The sequence below is a fragment of the Dendrobates tinctorius genome, unplaced genomic scaffold (genome assembly GCF_039654945.1).
Source record: "Dendrobates tinctorius isolate UK_male_01 unplaced genomic scaffold, ASM3965494v1 ptg000116l, whole genome shotgun sequence".
Classification (NCBI taxonomy): domain Eukaryota; kingdom Metazoa; phylum Chordata; class Amphibia; order Anura; family Dendrobatidae; genus Dendrobates; species Dendrobates tinctorius.
In genome coordinates, this window is record NW_027361784.1 from 13,712,215 (window position 1) to 13,732,793 (window position 20,579).

General features: G+C 37.3%; 1 protein-coding gene across 8 annotated transcripts in view; it reads right to left on the reverse strand.

Annotated features, from left to right (window-relative positions):
- CSMD3 (CUB and Sushi multiple domains 3) overlaps positions 1-20,579 on the reverse strand; it is a 1,871,449-nt gene that overhangs the window by 1,134,156 nt on the left and 716,714 nt on the right. For all 8 annotated transcript variants that reach the window (XM_073590214.1, XM_073590213.1, XM_073590210.1 and 5 more), the window contains exon 6: positions 4,137-4,249. In XM_073590214.1, the coding sequence (XP_073446315.1) occupies positions 4,137-4,249 (113 nt within the window). The remainder of the gene's footprint in view (positions 1-4,136; positions 4,250-20,579) is intronic.

A 20,579-nucleotide genomic window follows, 5' to 3' on the forward strand; every position in this document is an offset into this window, starting at 1 on the left:
TTTTATTTTTTGCCGATATTGGGTGGCAATGAGGAGAAAATAAAGGAAATAACTCTGTTTTCACATTTGGCTATTTTTAAGGCCACAAAGCCACAAAGGAATGTCATTAAAGTCCTTTTTTAGCACTTCAACATTTGAATACTTTTTAAATTTGATTTCCACTGTAAAGTGGTCTATTATATTTGCCCCAGTTTCACAGGAAATTCAGCCTCCTGGCTGCATAGGAGAGCTGACTGGGTCTCTTTAGACTTGGCTGACACATTTCTCATCACAGTGATCACATGATCACTAGGTCCTGAGTGGAAGCATTGTCAGCACTTCCTATTTTGTACATGCAGCTCTTTCTCAGCATCGTGTATGCAGCAATATAGAAGGCAGAACTGGTAATAAACTACCATTGACTTCTCTACTCTACATTAAAGCCCCTGTCACACATAGCGATCTCGCTAGCGAGATCGCTGCTGAGTCACAAGTTTTGTGATGCAACAGTGATCTCACCATTGAGATCGCTGTGTGTGACACTTCTCAGCGACCGGCCCCCCTGCCGGGTATCGCTGATCATCCTGGAAAGGCCAGGACATTTTTTTGATCGCTGGTCTCCCGCTGGTCAGCATGCATCGCTGCGTGTGAGAGGCAGGAGACCAGCGACCAGCGAACTGCCGCTGGTAACTAAGGTAAACATCGGGTTTCTAGGTGGCACGCAGCACTTAGAAACCCAATGTATACCTTATTTAACAGCACGCTGGTTCAGGGAACTGGTAACCAAGGTACACATCGGGTTTCTAAGTGCCGCGTGCCACTTAGAAACCCGATGTGTACCTTGTTTACCAGCTCCCTGCACCAGCATGCTGGTAACTAAGGTACACAGTGGGTAACTAAGCGAGGTGCGTCACTTGTTACCCACATGTTGCTGGTGCTGATCGCTGGTCAAGCTGCCTGTTTGGCAACTCACCAACGATCATGTAGCGACACATCCTGATAAGGTAATATCGTTGTCGGGATCGCTGATGCGTCGCTATGTGTGAAGGGTCCCTAAATCAAGCTGTGTCTTACAGCCATCTCCCCACTCAGCAGCTGCATGATCTCGTACAGCTGCTTTACTACCAGTGACATTTTACAACGTCACTACAGAGTATAACATTGAATTCCTGGACAATTGTCATCTATAGGAAGTCTAGAAAGAGGTTAATAATAATAATAATAATAAACAATTATTATTGTGAAGAGAAAGAAAAAATAGGATGGCACTCACCGTTCATGTGAATGTATTCTGAGCATAGGACCTGTTGAAGCGTATTGAGCGCGAAACGGCTGTTGTCCGTCTTCCAGCACATTGCTCCCGTGCCTATGCCGATGCCTTGTGTATGTGAAATAAAGTGATTTGATTCACATGAACGGTGAGTGCCATCCTATTTTTTCTCTCTTCACAATGAAATGTTCTGTTTTTTCAACATGGGATTGAGCACCCGTTCCAAGTGGGATTAAGGTGTTTTTTTATTAATGTGAAAAATATATGTGCAGACATCCAGGGTATTTTTCCACACAACGGTGCCGGATATCTATTTTCTCAATTTGTGGACATAAACAATTATTAGTAAAGCTAACCTACTGAATATCTATTTAAGCATGCAACAATTAAACTGAACTGTCACCATAAATAATGCTGTTAACCTGCAGATATGCGGTTAATCTGTTGGCTAACAGTGTTGGGATACTGTTCGGCACCTGTACATAGAATAACGCAGCGGGGAGAAAATAATCTTTATTCTTCCTGCCAGCATTTGGCATTCAGCCATGGGGACTGCGCTGGTGCTGGTTTAGTCACCACTCTGAGTATACAGAGCGGCCACTGTAGTCCGACTGACACTGGCTCTACTTTGAGGCCGACTGTCAGTCAAGGCTTGGGACATGGTTACAGTGGCTGCTCTGTATACTCAGAGCAGTGACTGAACTAGAACTGTCCCCACTACTATGACTGATTGCGGAAAAGTGGAGAAACTAAAGATTAATTTTTCCCCGCAGCATTAGGCTATGTGCGGACGCTGGACAGCATCATGATGCTATTAAATTGCAGATTAACCGCATATCTGCAGGTTAACAGCATTATTCCTGTGACAGTTTCCCTTTAAGGAAGATATATTCCAAAGATGTTGACATTCACCTTTGATAATGTTGATTGAAGTTAGAATATACACTTCATATATATTACCTAAGCTATACATCTTTTTTCACATATCTTAATATATCCATATACCTTTTGTAATTTTCTAATGTTTAGCAGTTTATGGGATTCAGCTGTGTCTTACTGCTGTCATGGTTCATGCTTGTTTTATTTTCAAAAGAATCCCAATGAATCCTAATTAATCACACAGACTTGTACTGGAGTCCATCAGGTTTCCAAAGTACCTGTCCTTATTATTATAGTACTGGCAAAAACACCGGCTACCCAGTGAAATGAACTCAAGTTACATTGTGAGGTTATCTAGATGTTCAGTTAGTGCATAAGTGCTTTTCGAATTATGCAAATATATCTGGCTATAAAACTGTTCATAATATAATAGAATTAACTACAGAACTTAAGTTAGTAACTATATTTGTACTGATATTGCATAACACCATTGAGTAACAAGCCACATGAAAGATGATTTTCGAAAGCAGTAACCAATGGCTAATGAAATATATTGGTAGATATTGCACTTTTTTCTATTTTTTTATACATTTGGCAAATTATTTTATGATATCACTATGATTCATTGTTAATTGTGCATGATCAGTTTAATAATAACAGTGATATACCCTATAAATATTTTGAAGTGATTTTATGTAAAGGCCACATCTACTGTAATTTCTAATGCCACAAGTAAGTTATTTTTCCCATTTGTATAAAACCTAAAATATATAACAATTAATGTAGTTTAATAGAAAAAATGTATTTTTAATAATATATACTCTTAATACTTTTAATTTCTTTAAAGCAACAACAATAATTTACATCTCAGAATTGATAAGCAGAACTGTACTGGTTCCTTCTTTGTATTCATCCTGTTTCATGCAGTAATGAAATAAGATGAAAAAGAGCTCTTTAAATAATTATAAGACTTTATATAATTGGTCCCTACTGATTTTTAGTGTGGAGCTATAGGCACACAGAGCTGACACACAGTGTAAATATATTGCATGATATTACAAAAGTTATTTCATGGGTCAACACTTTTGTAATAGGGAGACTAATGGATTATGCTGCAATTCCTTTCAGATTATCATGGAAAACCTTTGTATGCATCCTTAGCAATTGTAAAAATATTAAGCATTTTAAAAAATATATTTAACCCCTTATCTCCGTGGCCAAATTTTCTTTTTTTAATTTAATTTTTTCTCTCTTTTTCTAAGAGTCATACATGTGCACATGCTGGCTGCGGACTACAATTGTCAGTAAAACAATGTTGGGATACATACAATATTTTGTTCACTTTTATTACATTTTTAGTGGGGAGTGCAGTAAAAAAATAATTCTAGCATTTCAATTTGTGTGGGTTAATCATTTTGTAATTTGTTAGTTTGGGCTTTTAAAAATGCAAAAATTCTGGTTTTCTTTATTTTTTTAAATATCTTTATTTTTAATATGGAACAAGGGGAGAAATTAAAATTCTTTAATTTTTTTTTCAAAATGTTTAAAACTTTTTTATGTCTCAGTAGACGACTTGATTCTGTGACTTCTTCTTCCATGTATTGTAACATAAATGTGTTGCAATTACATACAAATGGCAACTGTGTACCACAGCTGGTATCTGCCAGATATGGTGCGGACTCAGCTCAGGAACCCACTCAATACACTTGAAACTGGAGTGTGACGTACATGTACGTTACTTGTACGGAAGGGATTAATATGACTATCATTTAAGAATAAATATATCCTATAGTAATGATGATGATAGTAATAATAATAATACTGATGAACATTATTCACATGGACTAGGACAAAAGCAAAGCTGGATACCAGTCATTCTGTTAATTGAAAAATAAGAAGATTATTCTAAAAAAAGTAACTGTGATGGAAACAAAACCACAAAAAATGGAATTTAAAGTTAATTTACTTAATCTAATGAATAAATCAATTCAGTGATTTTTCTACATACCTTGATACTGAGCACTGAATCCTCTGTATCGATGGTTACCATCAGTAACAAAATGAAGCCTTAACCAATGCTTGTTGCTGACTACTGGTGGTGGTACATTCATGCCAGATAACCTGAATAAAGAAGCAACAATCTTCATTGTGCATGTTTTACTAGAATCCAATCACATGCAACATGCATTAAAAAAACCATTGCAGATAACCCAGCAGAAAATTATCCTATGAATTGTATATGAAAAAATGCATCCTGAAGACTTTAAATTCTGCTCATTTTTGGACAGATAACTTTATATGCACTAAACGAAAGACTTTAGCTAACCTTACCACCAGCTATCATTACTCAGCATCCAGGAATGAAAGCCTCATTATATTATGAAATATACACGGTACACTACACCTATGTAAAATATTCATTAGTCCACTTCCACATGGTCATATTTGGGTCAATACTTTGTATCAGAATTTAAAAGCCTAAACAATAAAGGAGGCACAAATATTTCCTTTACACTTTTTCTCTATTGATGCAGAGTATTAATTTAGTTATAGGACAATTATTTTACAGCAATATTCATTTGATTGATTATGAAAATGAAAAGTTCTAAAACTTTCTTATACATATGTGTTGTTCCCCACTTTTCTCTTTGGCTTAATATATCCCTGGGAAAAAAGATCAAACAAGCAAACAAATATGATTATATTATACTTTGCCAGCAGAAGGTAATGTTTTATTGGTTTCTAAGTGATGACAAAGTAGTTGTTGGAAAAGTAAGGTGTATCAGTGTGATTGGCAGTTTATACAAACCTTATCCTTGTGTATTTATAATATAAAGCATCCTCCATGTCATGTTGGTGCTTGAGTGATTGTTCACCGGTAGTGATGAGCGAGTATACTTGTTGCTCGGGTTTTCCCAGGCATGCTCAGGCGATCTCCGAGTATTTTGGCGTGCTTGGAGATTTAGTTTCTGTCGCCTCAGCTGCATGATTTAAGGCTGCTGGCCAGCCTGAATATACGTGGGAATTCCCTAACAGGCATTCCTCAGATGTATTCAGTCTGGCTAGTAGCTGTAAATCATGTAGCTGCATCAACACAAACTAAATCTCCTAGCACACTAAAACACCCGAGCATGCTGGGGGAAACTGGAGCAAAAAGTATACCTGCTCATCACTCTTCTCCAGTATTTTGCACAAGTGCTAACTCAACCTTTTCTCATAGTGACTTGTCTGTAGCCTGTAGCATATTGATATTATGACCAGGTATTAGTGAGCACAGTCTTTTTCTGTACTTTGAGGATCTTGCTACCATGTTGTAAATATAGTATATTGAATTTGTTTAGTGAGAAATTGGAGTTCTTAATAAAATTCATAAAAAGGGAAGGGTTAAAACACCTTAGAAATTTATATTTCAGTTTCTCAAACATTTTAACCCTTTGGTACTCAGTGACCAAGCCAATTCTTACAATTCTGGCCACTATCACTTTATTAGGTTATAGCTCTGGAACGCTTCAACGGATCCCACTGATTCTGAGATTGTTTTATTCTTGACATATTGTACTTCATGTTAGTGGTAAAATTCCTTCAATATGACTTGCATTTATTTATAAAAAATGGAAATTTGGCAAAAATGTTGAAAATTTAGCAATTTTCAAACTTTTAATTTTTGTGCCCTTAAATCAGAGAGTCATATTGCACAAAATAGCTAATAAATAACATTTCCCACATGTCTACTTTCAATCAGCACAATTTTGGAAACATAATTTTTTTGCTAAGACATTATAAGAGTTAAAAGTTGACCAGCGGTTTCTAATTTTTCCAACAAAATTTACAAAACCATTTTTTAGAGACTATCTCACATTTGAAGTGAGGTTGGGGGGTCAATATGACAGACAATGCCCAAAACTGACACCATTCTATAAACTGCACCACTCAAGGTGCACAAAACCACATTCAAGAAGTTTTTTAACCCTCAGATGCTTCACCAGAGCTAAAGCAAAATGGAAGGAAAAAAAATCAGCATTTTACTTTCTTCACAGAAAATTTACTTTGGAACCAAACTTTTTTATTTTCACAAGGGTGTCAGGAGAAAATGGACCACATAATTTGTTGCGCAATTTCTCCTGAGTACGCTGATAGCCTGTATGTTTGGGCACAAGGCAAGGCACAGGAGGGAGGGAGCACTGTATGACTTTTTGAATGCAAAAATTTGGTAGAGTCAAAGGCGGGAGGCATGTCTTGTTTGGAGAACCCTGATATACCTAAACAATGGAAATACCCCAATTCTAACTCCAACCCTAACAGCCCTAACCCCAACCCTAACCCCAACTCACCACTAACCCTAATACAAACCCTAACCCTAATCACCACCCTAACCCCAACACAAACCTAACCCCAACACTCTAACCCTAGCCCCACCCTAACCCTAGCTATAACCCCAACCCCAATCCTAACCCTAGCCCAAGCCTAACTTTACCTATAACTTCAACCATAACCCCAGCCATAACCCTAGCCTAACCCCAACCCAAGCTATAACCCCAACTATAACCCAAACCATAACCCTCACCCTAGCCCCAACCCTAACCCTAGTTATAACCTCAACTATAACCCCAACCCTAACCCTAGCTTTAACCCCAACCCTAACAATAGTCCCAACCCTAGCCCTAATGGAAAAATGGAAATAAATGCATTTTTTATTTGATTATTTTTGCCTAACTAAGGAGGTGATAAAATGGGGGTTGATGTGCTATTTTTTTTATTTTGATCACTGTGATAGGGTCTACACAGTGATCAAAATGAACCAATAGGAACAATTTCCTATTGTTGCCAGGTGCCCGCTGACAGATCTAGGAAGAAGATGCTGACCGCTGGGGAACTTGACCAGGGGATGCAGGAGGATCCAGAGACACCAGAGGTACCGGAGGGGCTCAGGGGACCCCATATCTCTCTCCTCTGATAAAAAATAGCAGGCTAAAAAAATCATTTTTGAGGAAAAAAAATGATTTTTTATTTTCACGGCTCAGCGTTTATAAACTTCTGTGAAGCACTTGGGCATTAAAATTGCTCACTACATATCTAGATTAGCTCCTTAGGGGGTCTAGTTTCCAAAATGGGGTCACTTGTGGGGGTTTCCAATGTTCAGGCACATCAGGGCATCTCCAAACGCGACATGGCATCAAATCTTAATTCCAGCCAATTCTGCATTGAAAAAGTCAATGGTGCCCCTTCCCTTCTGAGCTCTGTCGTGCGCCCAAAGAGTGGTTTACTCCTACACATGGGGTATGGGCGTACTCAGGACAAATTGCACAACAACTTTGGAGGTCTAAATTCTCCTGTTATCCTTGTAAATATAAAAATTTGGGGGCGATAAAAATCATTTTTTGTGGGAAAAAATGATTTTTTATTGTCACGGCTCTACATTATAAACTTCTGTGAAGCACTTGGAGGTTCAATGTGCTCACCACACATCTAGATAGTTTCCAAAATGTGGTTACTTGTGGGGTGTTTCCACTGTTTAGGCACATCAGAGGCTCTCTAAACGCAACATGGTGTCAGATCTCAAATCCAGCCAATTCTGCATTGAAAAAGTCAAACGGCGCTCCTTCCGTTCCAATCTCTGCCATGCACCCAAAAAGTGGTTTACCCCCACATATGGAGTATCAGCATACTCAGGACAAATTGCACAACAACTTTTGGGGTCCAATTCCTCTTTCTACCCTTGATAAAATAAAAAATTGGAAGCAAAAAGATCATTTTTGTGAAAAAAAATGAATTCTTATTTTTACGGCTGTACGTTATAAACTTCTGTGAAGCACTTGGGGGTTACAAGTGCTCACCACACATCCAGATAAGTTCCTTAAGGGTCTAGTTTCCTAAATGGGGTCACTTGTGGGGGGTTTCCACTGTTTAGGCACATCAGAGGCTCTCTAAATGCAACATGGCGTCAGATCTCAAATCCAGCCAATTCTGCGTTGAAAAAGTCAAACGGCGCTCCTTCCGTTCCAATCCCTGCCGTGCGCCCAAAAAGTGGTTTACCCCCACATATGTGGTATCGACATATTCAGGAGAAATTGTGTAACAAATTTTTTGGTTCACTTTCTTTTCTAACACTTGTGAAAATAAAAAAAAATTGTTCTAAATTAATTTTTTTGCAAAAAAAAGTTAAATGTTAATTTTTTCCTTCCACATTGCTTCAGTTCCAGTGAAGAACAAAAAGGGTTAATAAAATTCTTGAATGTAGTTTTGAGCACCATGAGGTGTCCAGTTTTTAGAATGGTGTCACTTTTGGGTATTTTCTGCCATCTACACCCCTCAAAATGACTTTAAATATGATGTGGTCCCTAAAAAAAATGGTTTTGTAAATTTTGTTGTAAAAATGAGAAATCGCTGCCCAACTTTTAACCCTTATAACTTTCTAACAAAAAAAATTGTTTCCAAAATTGTGCTGATGCAAAGTAGACATGTGGGAAATGTTATTTATTAAGAAATTTGCGTGACACATCTCTTTGATTTAAGGGCATAAAAATGTAAAGTTTGAAAATTGCAGAATTTTAAATTTTTTTGCCATATTTCTTTTTTTCATTAATAAACACAAGTCATATTGAAGAAATTTTACCACTAACATGAAGTACAATATGTGATGAAAAAACAGTCTCAGAATCAGTGGGATCCGTTAAAGCGTTCCAGAGTTATAGCCTCATAAAGAGAGAGTGGTCAGAATTGTAAAAATTGGCCCGGTCATTAAGCTGCAAAATGGCTGTCACTAAGGGGTTAATTAAAAAAATTACGTTTTACACAAAGCAGGTTCTACAATATACATGACAGTCCATTTTTGAAAAAACAAATTTGTACACCTGTAGCAGGCCAATTTTAATTTTTATTTCAAATTAAGGAAATTTAACATAAATCAAGTTCTACAGCATACATGACATTAGTCAAATTTTTAACAACCAAATTTGTGCAACAGAAGCAGGCTAATTTTGGATTTCATTTTAAACAAATAAAATTTCACACAAATCAAGTTCTAACCAAATTTGTACACCTGTAGCAGGCCAAATTTGTATTTTATTTTAAATTAACAAAATTTCACAGAAAGCAGGTTTTACAGTATATGTGAAAATAGTAATTTTTTGAACAACCAAATTTGTACATGTGCAGCAGACCAAATTTTGCTTTTATTTCAATCCAATAAAATTTCACATAAACCAAGTTCTACAGTATATGTGACAATAGTCAACTTTTTGGAACAAAAATATTTTGTAAACTGTACAAGGCCAAGCAATTTTTAAAAATGTTAGCCCACCATAATTTCACACAAAGCATGTTAAACTGTATAGATGACTAATTGAATCCAGAAACATTTTTTAATGCTTTTTTGGAGTGATAGTACCACTGAAATTTAATAGAAAGCACGTAATACACTTTGGACGACAGATTAAATTAAGAAAAAAAACTTTTTTTGCAGTATTATATACCACCAAAATTTTTAAGTCTTTTTTAGAGTATTATATAGCACCAAAATTTTATAGAAAGCAAGTAATTCTCTATGGATGACTAATTGAATCGCACAAATGTTTTGAACACTATTTTAGAGTGGTATACACCACCAAAATATAACACAAAACACGTAAAAATCTATGATTGAGTAGCTGAATCCAGAAAAATGTTTGAACACTTTTTTGGTGTGTTATATAACATAAAAATCATCTGAAAAGCACATAATAATCTATGGATGAGCAATTAAATTACAAAAAAAATTTCAACATTTTTTGTAGTGTTATCTTTTATCTTCCAAAAGGTAGGGGAGAAAACAAGGGGAGCTGCTACCTTGGATCTAATCCTTATAAACAGGGAGGAAATGGTTGAGGAGGTAAAAGTGGCTGGGACCCTAGGAGATAGCGACCATGCTATTTTATAATTTTGGATAACTAGAGGAGGAAGACCTGTGAAGACTCAGACGTCAAGGTTAGATTTCAGAAAGGCAGATTTTAAGGGACTCATAAAGAGAATTGGAGGGATCCAATGGCTGGATATCCTTAAAGACAAAAATGTCCAGGAAGGATGGGAAATCTTGAAAAATGAAATTCTCAAGGCACAATTGTTAACAATTCCAAAAAGAGGGAAGAATAGAAAGCATTTAAGGAAACCAGGATGGATGATCACAGAACTTAAGCACATGCTAAAAAGGAAGAAAAAAATGTTTATAAAATGGAAAGAGGGAGGCATATCTAAAGAAGAATATAATGCTGTCTGCAGAACCTGCAGGGCACAAATCAGATTATCTACAGCTGACAATGAATTGAGGCTTGCAAGAGATGTCAAAAGCAATAATAAAGGATTTTGGGGATATGTCAAAAGTAAAAGAAAAGTCAAAGATGCTATAGGATTTTTACAGGATGAAAATGATGAAATGGTAAGACAGGATGTTGAGAAGGCCGAACTTTTAAATTCCTATTTTGCATTTGTCTTCTCTCAGAAAGGAAATGTAACATTAACTGTTCTTCACTGTCCTATTAAGGGAATAGAAGAATCCAGGATATCTATAAACAGAAAGATAGTGAGGAAACACTTAGCTAACCTAAATGAATTCAAGTCTCCAGGTCCAGATGAATTACACCCCAGAGTTCTGAAGGAGATAGCAGAAGAAATTTTTGAACCCCTCTCCATAATCTTTGAAAGTTCTTGGAGAACAGAAGTCCCAGAAGACGGGAGAAGAGCAAATGTTGTTCCTATCTTCAAAAAGGTGAAGAAGGTGGACCCAGGCAACTATAGGCCGGTGAGTCTGACTTCTATACTAGGAAAGATCTTTTGAGCAAATTATTAAACATGTATGTCAGTACCTGGATAAGAATGAAGTGATTAAACAGAGTCAGCATGGGTTTGTAACTAATAAGTCATGTCACACTAACTTAATTTCCGTCTATGACGGAATCACTGATTGGGTGGATCAATGAAATGCTGTAGATATAGCATATCTTGACTTCAGCAAAGTATTTGACAAAGTATCTCATAAATCCTTATTGAAAAAATGACTAAGTATGGAATGGACAAGGCAACTGTTAGGTGGATTCATAACTGGCTTAGTGATCGGACCCAAAGAGTGGTCGTAAATGGCTGCAATTCCAGCTGGAAGAATGTCTCAAGTGGGGTACCACAGGGCTCTCTACTGGGCCCTGTATTGTTCAACATCTTTATCAACGATTTAGATGAAGGATTTGAGGGTAAGCTGATTAAATTTGCTGATGACACAAAGCTAGGAGGGATAGCTAATACTAGAGAAGAGAGAGAGGATTCAAAAAGATATAAATAAACTGGAGCAGTGGGCAGCAACTAACAGAATGGTTTTTAACAGGGAAAAATGCAAAGTACTACATCTGGGCAATAAAAATGAAAAAAGCATATACAGAATGGGAGGGATAGGGCTAAGCAACAGCACATGTGAAAAAGACTTGGGTATACTAATAGATCACAGACTGAACATGAGTCAACAGTGTGATGCAGCAGCAAAAAAGGCAAATGCAATTCTAGGATGTATTAACAGAAGCATACAGTCTAGATCACGTGAAGTCATTATTTCCCTGTACTCCTCTTTGGTCAGTCCTCATCTGGAATATTGTGTCCAGTTTTGGGCACCACATTATAAAAAAGACATCAACAAACTGGAGCAAGGTCAGAAAAGAGCGACCAGAATGGTGACCGGTCTGCAAACCCTGTCTTATGAGGAAAGGTTGCAGGATTTGGGAATGTTTAGCTTGCAAAAGAGAAGACTGAGAGGAGACTTAATAGCTGTCTACAAATATCTAAAGGGCTGTCACATTGTAGAAGGATCATCTTTATTCTCATTTGCACAAGGAAAGACTAGAAGCAATGGGATGAAACTGAATGGGAGGAGACACAGATTAGATATTAGAAAAAACTTTTTGTCAGTTAGAGTGATCAATGAGTGGAACAGGCTGCCATGAGAAGTGGTGAGTTCTCTTTCAATGGAAGTCTTCAAACAGAGGCTGGACAGACATCTGACTGGGATGATTTAGCGAATTCTACTTTGAGCAGGGGGTTGGCCAGATGGCCAAGGAGGTCCCTTCCAACTCCAAGATTCTATGATTCTATGATTCTATATAGCACAGATATGTACCACATAGCACATAATACTCTATGGATGAGTAACTGAATGCAGAAAATTTTTTCAATGGTTTCTGAGAGTGTTATATAACACCAAAATGTACCACAAAGCATGTAATGCTCTTTGGATGACAATATAATCAATTTATTTATCCAAGAAAAAGATTTTGGCCAACTGCCACAGTTACATGTTTTGCAATGAACTGCAAAGCTCCTAGCCCTGCCTAGAGACTGCATTCAGCCACTCTCCCTGCTCCTTCAACTATCCTTCCCCTAGGTAAAATGCAGAATGTATCTGATACAAACAGCAAAGCACAAGATTAGCCCATAGAAGGACTGTTAGTATGATTGTTCAGCATCAGCACCATTATCAACACTAGTGGCCTCTATAACTCTCTCCCTCCAATAAGAACTGTCCCATTGCTGTGTAATGTCATCAGTGAGCCAAGCGCAGAGGCGCCAATCCTTTTACAACCTCAGATGAGGTAATGCGGCAAGCTAATCACAGTAATGCCACCACCTAGATGGTTACGTCATTTTGATGACTTACTGGCAATCACTGCATGCTTATTGGCTTTGTAATAGGTGCCAAACATGCAGGACTGGGATTAAAGCTTCAAATTTGAGCATTGGCTAATGCTCACCGAGTCCCGAGTGCATCTGAGCACCCAGATACCCAGCTGATATCCGAGTATCGCCGAGCATGTTCACTCATCCTTACTACTGAATAATATGTCTGGCATAATTAAGAATAAATGCGTTGTTGTCAAAAAGCACTATCTTCACACTTTAAACATTTTTTAGCCTTAACTACATTCTTCAATTTACAGAAATTTAATATAACAACTTGATTTAATGCATTTTCAACTATACTAAGTAATAGCATATAAATCTAAAAAGCTACCAAAACAAAGGTTGGGTCCTAACTGCTGGCTACAGATTATTCTTGAAAAACAATGTGCATGGAGCTGTATTATAGTTTTCTTTATAATGTGTGCAGTGAATTAGCAAAATGGATGTATGTTCAAAAGATTGATGGAGTCCTTGAGGAAAGATGAACACCAACTATTTATTATTTTCTGCTCATAGGCTTTCACTAGTGAAAGTTAATATCAGAATAACTCATATTCTGCAGACCCAGCAATCCATCACTCAATACCTCTGTTTTTTGTTGACAATCATTGGCTCAGTGGTGATGCCAAAGTAGCTGCCAAAAACCACTGAGGCTAGTGCTTGACTGTGCTGTTGTCATGAATTTACTGCTGATGCCTGTCAACAAAGACTGGGAGGTTGATACAATGATTAAGAGATGAGTAGATTAGGCAAAATTTGAATTTACTTGTTTGCATGATTTAGATTTGGGGAGAATAACTTTAATGTCTTTTATGCTAAGGGGTCTCTCAAGACCCCAGAACATAATAAATGTAATATGTAAAAAATATCAAAAATCATTTTGCTCACATCCACTCCTCACCATTGCCCATCTGGTCCTAGTCCTATATTTGGACCTGTGTTAGTAGCATAGAAATTTCTGGTCTCAGTCTCCAGGTTATCTAACGACTAAAGGGGATTTGACAATTGCATACACCAATGCAAAGACTAAATGAGGAATAGATTGGTGGTGGTGAAGGGTAGATTGACTGGTTAGTTGAATATGGGTTTTTTTATATTTTCTAAAATTTTAATGAGCTTTTTGTGTCTAAGAAAAATGGTAGGCAACAGCCTATGTTTTGCAGAATCCACGCCCAAGCGATTTACAAAAACATCTGCATACTGGTGAATGCGGAATTTTGCAAAATTCAACTGGAATTCAATTACATTCTAATGTATTTGATCATCTCTAGTGGTGAGTATAATTTTTTCTTTCAGAACTTTATTTGATGTACTCTTGAGTATCAAGAGACCCAGTATCATGTTGACATATTCAGTTCATACTGTCTAATTTGTTGCGAATCCAATTTGAGTAAACTCCCCAATTTAAATTTTGGCAACTTCGCTCATATGTAATAGATAGATGTTGAAATAATAGTACAATAGATGAAACAATTCTGAGTTTTTAACATACATATTCAAAAAAGTGGTGCCTAAATATTGTGTATAAATAGGTAATAGTTCACTCACATCCCTAAAAAAATTATATTATAAATTGTTTATTGATTTTGCAATGCGGTAAATCATTCATCTTTGTCGTGCACAGATATATTATTCTGGGAGAAAATCATAAGAAGAAAAAATGCAGAATTTGTGGGCTAGAGTATTCCCAAATATAGTTCTGCCATTTTCAACATCTAAATCATCAAGGCATAAACAGGAAATGCTGGACTTATTTACACATATAAAGTCACACTGTTAAAAAGAAGCATAACATGATGTAGTAAAGCAGCCTCATATGGGATTAAAACTTAGATCTTTGAAATCACAGGCACAAAATATACAGTGGCAATATTGTGCTAAACAAGAAAGGCTCAGTTACATTAGCATAGGAAAGAAGTATTTTGCTGTCTGTATTGCAAAGCTTGGTCTTAAGATAGCATAAAAAAACTCTCTCATGGGCACAATGTACTCAAAGTAGCCAAGCTTCAAACCAAGAAGCAAAAGTAATATTTGCAATAAAGTTCCATATCAAGTGTCAAACATGTCAGTGGCAATTCATCGGATACCGTCACAGCTGAGGCCTCAAGCAAGTCTATGAGCTTTGAGGAACTCCCATGAGACACAAAAATATAGCAGAAGGAATCTGATGCTTGACTGAGAACAATGTTTTAAAAAGTTGACTTTCAGAAATCTTTATGCATTTCTGCACAAATGGAAACTTCAGTTTCTTAGATTTTTTGCAGCACATGATGGACATCTTGCATAATCAATGATTTTTATTCTTAGCTGTTCTAAGTCATTTAGCTGTGCTGATGCCAAACATATTTGGATTTTTAGCTTATATTAATTTTGTTTCTTCCTGAATGAGTTCAATTTTGTAAACAGCTTGTGTGAATTTGACCAAATTTTAAAAAGTTTAAGGGCAGGAATGTTAAGGTATGGAACAGAGAAATTGCAAGCAAATGGGATTAAAGGAAAAAACAAACACATAAGCCACGATGAGACAGAAACCTCTATGGTTTGGTGGTGAAGGATTCTGAAAGTGTTGATACAATCTAGTAGTGAGAAAGAATATGAAAGTGCTTGCTCAGATGTTAGTTTTGGGAGACAGAAGAGGACACATTGTCTAATGGTGCATGCACAACTGTCATTCTGACTGTGCTAGCTCTTCAGTTGGACAGAAGAACCTAGTAGAGAAGAAAACGTGCACTTGACTCATCATTTGGACAGATTTTTTTGTCTACCCGGCTCACATGTAGAGTGTCCATAATGGTAAGTCCCTTTTTATCACTCCCTGAGCACCATGCTTCATTGGGGCAACTTCTCATTAAGTTACAAGCAGATACAAAACAAATTGTTTCCAAGGCGCCAAAGTAATAATTGAATTCCTTTATTTATCCAAATGAAGCTTCAAAGTGATGTTTTGGCCAACAAATGGTCTTGTAAGGATTCTGTACTTTTCTTTGTGTCTGTTTTGTCCTCATCCAAGATTGAGTCTTGTATCTCGCCCTGTCATGGAATTTCCTGTCTGTCCTGATTATTTAAGTCCGGGTCATGTGCTCCTCTTTGCCTGAGTATTTTGCTGCTGTTTGCTCCTGAGCTCCTGCCTGTTTGCTGGTGGACTTCCTGCTGCTGCTCATTGCTAGGTGCTCTGCCTCTCTACATTCTGCTGCCTATAGTCCTCTGTATGTCTCCCTGATGCTGTCTGTGCTTAACTACTGTCTTATCAAGAGAAACACCAGTAACAAGCCAGGCAAGTCCTCGGGATAAGGAAAGTATCACTGAGGTATCTTTACTACCATCTATTTATAATGAATTTTTGGATATTTGTGAAAAGAAAATGGCAGTCCAGCGATATTTAATAATAATAATAATAATAAATAATAATCTTTATTTTTATATAGCGCTAACATATTCCGCAGCGCTTTACAGTTTTGCACACATTATCATCACTGTCCCCGATGGGCCTCACAATCTAAATTCCATAGCAGTATGTCTTTGGAATGTGGGAGGAAACTGGAGTACCCGGAGGAAACCCACGTAAACATGGGGAGAACATACAAACTCCTTGCAGATGTTGTCCTTGGTGGACAACATCACTGAGCCACCGTGCTGCCCCTATTTAAGAATGAGCATGCACACAGCACTAAAGTATTGAAGTCTAACAATCATAAGGATACAGGAAAGATGTATATCTTTGGACCTTGTTAGCCAGTAGATAGAAAATTCTGAATATTTTTCAATCATAAGGCTAGAAATGCACATGGCACTAAAACTTAAGTCCAGCATTATATAGAAGCCTCTATGTGTACCCTTTAGGCTGAAAGTCACGCACAAGTCCAGCACTGCAGCCCAGGCAAACACAGACCTTGAGAAGATGATGATGATGACAGGATTCCTTGCTGGCCACAGCAGTTCCAGGGGCGAATGGCTCCAACTAGTAGTCCAGACAGTAGTTAAGCACATACAGCATCAGGGAGATGCACAGAGGACTGTAGGCAGCAGAACATAGAGAGGCAGAGCACCGAGTAATGAGCAGCAGCAGGTAGTCCACCAGCAGACAGGAAGTAGCTCAGGAGCCAACAGCAACAAAATAATCAGAAGCACATGACCCAGACTTAATTAATCAGGACAGACAGGAAGTTCCATGACAGGGCGAGATACAAGACTTCATCTTAGATCAGGGCAAAATAGGCACAAAGGAATGTTCAGAATCCTTACAGGCCTTTTTCAAGCAAAGGCAGAATAGCAGATATCAGGTTGATATGTATAGCTCAAAAGCCAACAGTTTTACAGTATATTATCTCTTATGCTGGACACATGAGCATGGAGGAAAGAAAGAGAAGACATAGCTTTATAGCAGGAACATGATGACTAAATCTCCAGGGGCTGCCAATATTACTGAATGACAGAATCAGAAGCTAGTATGAAGAAGCAAGCTAAATTTCCTGCTTATCATGATATGGAAGAGTTTAGTACCATCCATAAAGCTTTCTGAACAGGCTAAACAGGCATTTAAAAGTAGTGTTAAAAAATAAAGAAAAAGGGTAGGAATGTTTATTCTATACAATTACAAATAAATTATTAAAGAAATGAAATCATTTTCATTGCAAATATTTAGCTCGGCTTTTATTTTGTAAGTAATTGAAGCCAATTTGAACAGCACACTTTTAAAGTACAATTGTAGTTAAAACTGAACCATTGAAGTTGAAGTTTTTTTTATCCGATCAGCACAAATCCACTAAGTATAAAATTACACTGTATGTGGCTTTCCTGACCTTGAGTACTTATTTTTACACTTCAGACATATCCGGACTTTTTCATCACCAATCTTTATATGAAGTTCAGTGATTTTCAAAGAGAATAAACTTCACAAGACTCACTGCGGAAATTGCAAGTTTTGGGTAACACATGTAATGTTACTGTTTATTTGTGATTTTCCAATAAGGAGTTTATATTTAGAAGCACCTTGTTAAAGAAATAAAATATATATATTATACTGCATGGTGTGATCTGAAAGTCATAAATATTTCACTGACTGTGAAATATTTATATACCGTATATACTCGAGTATAAGCCGACCAGAGTATAAGCCGAGACTCCTAATTTTGCCACAAAAAACTGGGAAAACTTGTTGACTTGAGTATAAGGTGAGGATGGTGCTGCACAAAGGATAATGGTGGTCCAAAAAGATGCTCCATAGATAAATGCCCCCATAAAATGCTGCACAAGGGTTAATGGTGGAACTTAACATTTTTAACTTGCGTTAAAATGGGTGACTTAAACAAGTCTTTGGCTTGCCTCCTTTACATGTAATAATATGTTTTAATGTGAACTACTTTGCTGTTTCTGAGCTTCCGTGAAAGTATTTATACAACTTAAATTGGAATTAACTTGAAAATAAATTTGAGAAAGTTCAGTAAGGACATCAACCAAACTCTATGTGATCTGAGTGATTACTTTATCTAGAGGTCATTTAGGAGTGTCTGACAAATTTTGCTCAACAGTACATTATTGAACAAGATGAACCAAACCAAATCTGAAGCCAGTCAAAAAATATATTTCTGCTGCTTGACATCCTGCACAGCCGTGATTGGTGCCCTAGATAGAAAATTGCAGTGATTTTTCAACTGAACGACACATAGTGTGAAAAGTTTTCTTTTTCAAAGAAAAATTACATAATTCAATCTAGTTCGAAAAAATCACATATTTTTAATATGCTTTTGACTCTTGACATACATATTTTTCTTCAACTTAATAAAAACATTATAGACAAACATGTCACTATAGTACTGCATTAATATAATGTACTTAAATGGTCAAAGGGTTTATACATAATAAGTAATGGAATACATATCCAAAAAGCAGCATAAAATACAAGGACATTAATGGCATACAAAAGTTTTCAAATTTTTAGAAGATGAATTCAGAACACTATTGCAAGATTCTAACAAAGCCCGGCAACCCATATCAGAACCACTTGGAGGCTACATAGTGCATAAAAGTTTCCAAACAAAATTACACATTTTTTTTCAGCAAAGGGCTGGTAATTTGACATCACTTATTCTGGTATATGTTTGTCATGATCCAGGACAGGGTTTCGCTTTGGCCCATCCTGATCAGACTGGGGGTTAATTGTTCCGCCTCTCTCTGGCAGAGGGCGGCTACTTAATGCTCACTGGACCTAGGTCCGGTGTCAGTTATACTCCTGCCCTCGGCTGAGTTAGTTGACCTTGTGTGTATGTGTGCCTTGTGCCTGATATTTTGGTTGCTTGTTTGGTTTTGATCTGGTTCTGTCCCTGTTACGAGTTCTGCCTGCCCCTCTTGCACTGAGCTACCTCTCGTGTATGACTCTCTGCTTGTGACCCGACTTCTCTCTGCTCGTCCGCTTGGTACCACGTCACCCTCTTGTGTATGACCTTTGGCTTTGTCTGACTACCCGTCTGTTTGTCCCTCCTGTGCCTCATTTACCCGTACTGTTGTGACCTCCGTTTTGCCTGACTCTGAGTTGCTGTATGGTGTCCTGTCATATCTGAAAGCAGGATGCTAAGCCCCGCCCCCTTGCAGTCACCTGACCATAGGTCCTGTGCCAGCTTGCTAACTTCAGTGTCCACAGGTCCTGTGCATCGTTACTTTCCGGCGCTGACTAGACCCTGACACTAATAGTTTGAAGCACGCATTGTCACCTCTGCTGCCCTGCTCCACAGGTATCTTTTAGCACTGTTTCTGTACTGTGAATAGATAAGGTAGAACAAATCTGCCCAATTTATCAACATAAAGTTGAGAAAAGTCTGGAGTTATTTTGGAACACAATTTGTATTTTTAAAAGTTAAAGCTTTGCATGATATTAATAAAAGTCATCAGACATTGAATGCCAATAGGTATACATAGATATGAGTGGATGATCATGAAGGATTGACTTTCAATTGAATTTCCTCCAATACCATGGTTCCTGTGATTTTTATCAGTTTGTGATTTGACTAGAGAGCGTTGCAAAAAAATTCCCAATTCCCATTTCACAGTGTTGAAAATTCAGAGGGCCCAATAATTATGTCAGACGTTGCCATACGGGCTTCCCCATAATGTCTTGCAGTTATCAAATGATCAAGTACAGTCAAATAGGAAGACTTTCACAGCCAGTGTAGGAGATAGGGGCAGGCCAAGCATTGCCATTTTAGGATTTAATAGTGTAAGTATAGGAGGTCCGAGCACAGAGAACATTCCACAAAAGGTCTAACCAGATGGGAGTTTTCTCATGCAGCACTGAAGCACATTGAAAATGGGAGTGGTAGTCCCAGTCTAAGAATAACAATCCAATGATTCAAGTGACAAGGAGGTGATGGACCTGCAGAGTCAGTGTGACTGTGAATTGATTAATATGTGATATACTTGAGTAACAGCACCTTAATATAACCATTTTTTATTCTCAATATGCTGCAAACAAGGATGGTATTTTAATAGTTCTCTATCCTAATTTTGATACTAAACAAAATGCTGAAATCATGATTTGTGAGTGATGAAATGTGTGATTCCTGGATTGTGAAACTGGCAAGCCATATTTTTTTATTTCCTAAAAAGACAAAGAACAATCACCTAAATCCAGAAAGTGTACTTGTTTTAAAAACATACACTCTTCTTTACTGTAATGGTACAATAATAGACCTGTACATGCCACCCAAATTCAGTGACCTGTTTCTGGTGCTTGCTTTTGAGACTTAAGCCTACCTAGTTTTACTTG